Source organism: Ipomoea nil, unplaced genomic scaffold (genome assembly GCF_001879475.1).
Source record: "Ipomoea nil cultivar Tokyo-kokei standard unplaced genomic scaffold, Asagao_1.1 scaffold0322, whole genome shotgun sequence".
NCBI classification, from domain to species: Eukaryota; Viridiplantae; Streptophyta; class Magnoliopsida; order Solanales; family Convolvulaceae; genus Ipomoea; species Ipomoea nil.
In genome coordinates, this window is record NW_017616750.1 from 472,334 (window position 1) to 479,946 (window position 7,613).

At 37.0% G+C, this 7,613-nt stretch overlaps 1 protein-coding gene across 1 annotated transcript; it reads left to right on the plus strand.

Moving 5' to 3' along the window:
- Positions 1 to 234: 234 nt before the first annotated feature.
- On the plus strand, positions 235 to 3,131 carry LOC109171565 (G-type lectin S-receptor-like serine/threonine-protein kinase SD2-2). The gene has a single exon (XM_019320618.1). The coding sequence runs from the start codon at positions 414 to 416 to the stop codon at positions 2,928 to 2,930; it is 2,517 nt and encodes an 838-aa protein (XP_019176163.1). The 5' UTR covers positions 235 to 413; the 3' UTR covers positions 2,931 to 3,131.
- The last annotated feature ends 4,482 nt before the right edge of the window (positions 3,132 to 7,613 follow it).

Here is a 7,613-nt window from a genome sequence, read left to right on the forward strand (position 1 = left end):
ATTTTTAGTGTAGTTTCTAAATATATATATATATATATATATATATATATATATATATATTGTATATTAATATTTAATATTAAAAAAATTAGATTAAAATAATTTTAATCAAACCTTAACCCAATCAGACATGTAAAACGGGACAAAATGAATATATTTTTCTACAACAATAAAAATAATAATCTGACTACTACAGACAGGCATTTTTGTACTATAGCTATGCGCATGAGTGGCAGCTTTTCCTCGGATGTTCAGAAGAACCTGTAGTCCAGTGTGAACACAACAAGGATACTCGGCCTTATTCTTCTTTCATTGTCGCTTCACTCCCAAATTGCCAAATTGGAGCACAAAGGTTCGGCCTTTTTCAATGTCTGCTTAGCGGAACTACCAATCTTCCATAGATAACCGTCAAAATGGCACCCAAGATTCTGCTTTTGCTTCTTGCCCTCTCCATTTCAGTACACCCAAATGCAAGTTTCGAGCCACCAAATCAGAAACACCAAAGTTCAGGCAAGACCCTTTTTCCCAAATTGCTTCCGCCGGCTGATAGAGCCTCAAAAGGGAGCATAAAGCTGGTTCAATCTTTGCAGGGGTCAAGAGTTGTTCTGAGAGGAAATGATCAAATTTGGAGTGCGGAAAAGACCTTTGCGTTGGGATTTTTCGGTGTTAATGGTGGACGCAAATGGTATTTAGGCATTTGGTATGCTTCAGTTCCCACGCCTACCTATGTCTGGGTGGCAAATAGGGAGACCCCCATCAAGAATCTTTCACTGGCCAGTCTTGAAATTACCCAAAATGGGAAGCTAGCTGTGATAGAAAATGGTGATTCAAGAACCCTTGTTTGGGGAACTAGTAATCAGGGGAAAGGCAGTGAAGTTAAGCTCTTGGAGCAAGGAAATTTGGTGTTTTTGGATGGTGAAAGGAAGGTGGTTTGGCAAAGCTTCGATTCCCCAACTGACACTTTGCTCCCAGGCTTGAATTTGACTGCTCAGAGGTGGTTAAGTTCTTGGAAGAGCTCTATAGACCCATCCCCAGGTATCTTCTCTCTCAGGCTCCTCCCACCTGAGTATTCTGAGCTTGCTCTTGTTTATAATGATAGTTATACTTATTGGTCTTCTGGTAATTGGACTGGAAATGCATTTAGTGGAGTGCCTGAGATGACCATTCATTATATCTACAAATTTTATTTTGCCCAACCCTTTACCCCAATGGCATCTTTTGGCTATTCTGAGGTATCATTGGAGGCGGGCGGCCAACCGCCTTTAACCCGGTTTCGTTTAGACTTCACTGGCCAGCTTTGGCAGTACACTTGGGCTTCCCAGACTCAGAATTGGAACTCATTCTGGTCACAGCCAGATAATCAGTGCAGGGTTTATGGCCTCTGTGGGGACTTGGGGTTTTGCAATACTAGGTCTTTCTCGAGTCCATGTCGGTGTTTGGTGGGGTTTAGACCCGGGGATAATGTTTCGTGGAACGCAGGGGACTTTTCTGATGGTTGTCGCCCCGAGAACAACTATCGTTGTGGTGAAAATGAAGGGTTTAAGGATGTTGGAATGCTAAGCTATGACGGAGCAAAGACAGTGTCGTTTAAGGGAAGTAGGAGCATGTGTAAAAAGGAATGTTTGGGTAATTGTTCTTGTATTGGCTTCCACCACAATGAAAGGACCAATTTGTGTAGAAATTTGTACGGTTCGTTGCTGAATCTCAGAAACATTACTTCTGATATGGAGGATAGGCTGTATTTAAGAGCGAATGGGGAAGGCATTAGCAAGAACCATAGGAAAAAGAAGTTAGTAGTGATTGGAGCGAGTTGTGTGCTTGTAATCTTGTTGCTAGGAGGTTTGGTTTTTCTGTTCTCAAGGAGAAAGGGTAGGAGGACAGAAGAAGAAGAAGAAGAGGGATCTGTATTTCCCGTGATGAATTTGAAGGTTTTTTCATATAAAGAGCTTCATATTGCAACGAAGGGATTCTCTGAGAAGCTCGGGCACGGTGGATATGGTTCTGTGTTTCGAGGGGAGCTATCAGATTCTTCAGTTGTGGCTGTGAAGAGACTAGATAGGCCTGGCGGGGGCGAAAAGGAGTTTCGAGCGGAGGTCTGCACTATTGGATACATTCAACATGTCAATCTGGTTCGATTGAGGGGATTTTGCTCTGAAAATTCTCACAGGCTTTTGGTTTATGATTACATGCCAAATGGTTCTCTTAGTGTGTATTTAAGGAAAGGCGGGCAGAATCTAAGTTGGGATGCGAGGTTTCGAGTTGCAGTTGGAGTGGCTAGAGGAATTGCTTATTTGCACGAGGGGTGTCAGAATTGTATTCTACATTGTGACATTAAGCCTGAGAATATTCTCCTGGATGAAGATTTATCAGCAAAGGTTTCGGATTTCGGGCTAGCAAAGCTCCTGGGTAGGGACTTCAGTAGAGTCTTGGCCACCATGAGGGGTACATGGGGGTATGTTGCACCCGAGTGGATCTCCGGTTTGGCAATCACCACGAAAGCGGATGTCTACAGCTATGGAATGACACTATTTGAGTTAATTGGCGGGCGGCGAAATGTAGAGGGTACACCATCCCTAGACCGAGGAGATAATGGAGAGGGCGGAGCGGAGGAGAAATGGTTCTTTCCACCATGGGCTGCACGCAAGATACTCGAGGGAAACGTCTCAGCAGTGATCGACGAGAGGCTTCAAGGCACGTATGACGTGGGGGAGGCCGAGCGTGTGGGGCTGGTGGCGGTGTGGTGCATTCAGGACGAGGAATCGACGAGGCCCGCCATGGGAATGGTGGTGAAAATGCTGGAAGGAGTGGTGGAGATAGGCGTGCCACCGCCGCCAAGGCGGCTTCAAGCATTGGTGCACGGTGAGGGAATTGAGTCTGGGGTCATGGGGATGGTTTCAATAGATTCCAGGGATTCCTTGTCTTTTCCATGAGTAGTTGAGTTGGTATGAAAGAAGAAGCATGGGGGGCTTGAGGTTCTCTTTTCTAACTAGTTCCAGCTAGCTACCATGATGTAAATAAATATTTCTATCCTTTACTTGATATCATTTCTTGAAAAACAGTGGAAGATATATGTCATGTTGAAGCCAAAAGTATTTAGTAGTCAAGAAATGCATTGGCAATTCCATTTCACATTTCTGCAATTTGTGCGTGTGGTCCTCGGCAAATTATGCTGTGGAACCGTAAGGTGGACACGGTTCCAGAATTATTCATAATTATGAATATATAGTTCTATAATTATGAACATAGAGTTGTGAACATAATTATGAACATATAGTTCTGTAATTATGAATAATTGAATATAGAGATATTGAGATTTAATAATTGTGAATATGAAGTTCAAACCATAACTTTATAATTATGTATAGTTCAATAATTATGAATATAGAGTTCTGTAATTATGAATAGAGTTCAATAATTATATTGAATATGAAGTTAAAAAATTATGAATATATAGCTTTATAATTATGAACATATAATTCAGTAATTATAAACATAGAACCGTGTCAGCTTACAAGGTGGACACGATTCCATAGTCCATAGTATAACAATTGGTTATCCTCAACATGGCTTGTATAGTGAGGTGATGTGAAACAACTCAAATTCCAAGCCCATATACTTGGCATACCGTAAATTATGCTCTGGAAACGTGTTCACCATTCATGGTGAACACGGGTCCAAACGGCGCCGTTTTTACGTTTTATATATATATATATATATATATATATATATATATATATATATATATATATATATATCGGGGATGTGGTGTTAACGGCGCGCGTTTGGTCAGATTATGAATTTTCTGTTATGAGATTATGAATGTATTGTAAATTCATAATCTCATAACAGAAAATTCATAATCGCATAAAAGAAAAACATTTATTAAATTATGAATTTTCTGTTATGAGATTATGAATTTACTGTAAATTCATAATCTCATAACAGAAAATTCATAATCTTATAACAGAAAATTCATAATCTCAAAACAGAAAATTCATAATCTCATAACAGAAAATTCATAATCTCATAACAGAAAATTCATAATTTATGAATGTTGAAGAAGCTTGCACTACAGAGGAACAGTCATGGTTTCGGACGGGAATGTGTAGGCACGGGTCCAAAGTAAATGTGCAGGCATGGATTCATAATTTATGAATTTCCGAAATCATTGCTCACCTCAAATTAAAGTGAAACCGCAAAATGTGAAAATGAAGAAGAAAAGTCACGCGATTAATTAAGAAGAAAAAAAAGAAAAGAAAAAGATAACGGTGCACTAACACCGTTGGGACCGTGTTCACCATGGATGGTGAACAAGGTTCCATGGCATAACGATTGCTTGGCATACAATCATTATAGGCAATTTATATCGTGCACCAGGGCGCACATTGCATTGTGCGCCCTGATACAAAACGATGTCGTTTTAGATTTTTTTTTTTAAATTTCGGTACCCTGTGTTGGCGGTTAATTTTCTTTAAAAAAATCTCATGTTCAAAAATGTACATAATTTTATAGAGTTTTTTCCCAAAATGGTCCCTCGACTATTGCTCATTCTCAATTTTGCATTTCAACTTTTAATTGCACCCAATGTGGTCCCTTGACTTTTAAAAACTCCCCCAAATTGGTCCTCCGTTAGAAATTCCGTATATTGAGTGTTAAAATGAAGGGCATTTTCGTCCATTTACCTATTATATGCCTAATATACTCTGAAAAATAGTCAAGGGACCATTTTGGGAATAGTCGAGGGGTCATTTTGAGAAAAACTCATTTATTTATTTCATTTTTGTTTATTTCCATTTTTGTAAGACTATTAAATTAGAGTTTCTATACATTTTTTTTTTACAAATATAAACAGTTAAAATCCACAATTAAAACTCAAAATTTTAAACTTTCTATACAAATTTGTTCCTTCGGTCTAAACATACAAACTTTTCATCTAATCCTATCAAGTTTTACAATAAGTTCTGTAAATTTCAAAAATATAATACTCATATACTTTTTATGTTCACACACACACTAACACTTCAATAGACAATCAATCACTATGTATCATATTAAATATTATTTATACCATTGAAAATAACATTACTATTTTTATCAGTTTAGACACCCAAAATGTACTCTTCACTTCTCGGTCACTATGCCTTTTGAAAATAAAATTATTATTTTTACAATCAATCGCTATGCTCTGGCACTTCTTCGAACTGAGAAGTACGCGTCACTTCTCGATCAATGACAAAATCTAGAAAATATTTTTGGAAAGTTGGCTAAACTTAGCCTGTAAGGCCATTAGTTTCATTCCAAAGTTAGTACAAACCATAGCTACCATTTCCAAATGGCTATCTACCCAGAAGTACATCATGCTAAAGAGAGTCTAGAACTATGGCTATCAATTTTATGTCTTAAAGGACAAGTAAAATAAACCAAATGCAAAAATAATTAGCACAAAACAAACAATTCTAAACCTAAAGTCTCATCATTTACCAATATTACAAATTCTTGTCATTTTGAAGTTTGTTTGTATTTTATATATGAATGTTAATAAACTTAAATTTGAAATTTAAACTTGTTTATCAAAATACGTAAAAAAAAAATAATTTTATTTTAACTATAAAAATAATATTTAATGTAATACATAGTGATTGATTGTCTTTTGAAGTTTTAATATGATTATATATATATATATATATATATATATATATATATATATATATATATATATATATATATATATATATATATATATATGAGTATTTATGAATGTTATGAAATTTATTGTAAAACTTGATAGGGATAGGGGAAAAATTTGTACGTATAGACAAAAGGAAAAAAATTGTAGAGAACGTTTAAAATTTTGAGATTTGATTGTGGATTTTAACTATTTATCTTTGTAATAAAAAAAATGTATAGAAATTCTAATTTGATAGTGTTAAAAAATGGAAATAAATAAATGAGTTTTTCCCAAAATGATCTCTCGACTATTTTTCAGTGTATATTAGACATATAATAGGTAAATGGACGAAAATGCCCTTCATTTTAACACTCAATAGATGGAATTTCTAACGGAGGACCAATTTGGGGGAGTTTTTAAAAGTCAAGGGATCACATTGAGTGCAATTAAAAGTCGAAATGTAAAATTGAGAATAAGCGATAGTCGAGGGACCATTTTGGGAAAAAACTAGAATACACATAATTGTATACATGAATGTACATAATTGTATAACAACATATCATGGTTGCAGTAGGCGATGGGCGCTAGTCGGGCGCCCGGGCAGCGCCTAGCGCCTAAGCGGCCTAGTCGGCGCCTAGGCGGCGCTAGGCGGTCGCGAAAAAAACAGTAGTAGACTTGCAATTTGACAATTTTAATGAGGCTGTTTTCAACATTCAATCAAATAACACATCCAAATAAATGACATAATGACAATTCATAAGTCATAACATCAAAAGAATATTAAAAAAAAAAACTCAAATGAAATACCCAAATACTTCAATCATCCAAAGATTGAAAGTATCAAACTAGTCTACGAGTGTATATATGTCATATTATATGTATATGTCATATAAATGGACAAAATTAGCAAGGTCGAGTCGGTCAGGTTAACTCGACTAACTCGACAGAAATTGACGAGTTAACTCGGCGTAATCGGACGAGTTAGGCGCTAGGCGGGCGCCTAGGCGGCCGGTCTCCTAGGCGGGAGCCTAGGGCGGAAATCGCCACGGCCTATGGGCGCCTAGCGCCTAGGCGCCGATTGTATAAACTTTTAACATAATACACATCAACTCTTAACATAATACACATAAATTTCTTGTTTCGGATGTACATAATTGTATAAAAAAATGTACATAGTTGTATAAAAAATGTACATAATTGTATAAACAAATACACATAATTGTATAAACAAATACACGAAATCACGTTAACTCCCTACATAACTTACCAAAATGACGTCGTTTTGGTAGGCGCGAGGCGCACAGTGCTATGTGCGCCGTGGTGCAGGGTATAACGATTGATCTTTATACTAGGGTTGGGCATTTCGGGATTCGGTTCAGTTTTTTTGGATTTTGATTTCGGTTTTGATTTTTCAGTTTTAAAAAAATTAAACCATTCGGTTTAACATTAGAGTTCGGTTCGGTTTAAGATTCTCAAATTTCAACATTTCCTAATTTTCCAAACATAGTACCAAACAATACATATTCAATCGTTATACCATGCACCAGGGCGCACATAACATTGTGCGCCCTGCGCCTCCCAAAACGACGTCGTTTTGTTAAGTTGTTAAAAAAAAATTTCCTGTTTCGAATACACATAAACTCATAACAGAATACACATAATATAACATAATACATAATACACGTAAACTCATAACACAATACCCATAAACTTTTAACTGAATACCATGGTTGCAGTAGGCACTAGGCGCTAGTCGGGCGGCCGGGCAGCGCCTAGCGCCTAGGCGGTCTAGGCGGTCTAGACGGCGCCTAGGCGGAATCTAGGCGGCACTAGGCGGGCACCAAAAAAAATTAAAAAAAATAGTGATAGACTTAGTTTGACCATTTTAATGAGCTTGTTTTCAATATTCAATCAAATAACACATCTAAATAAATGAAATAATGAT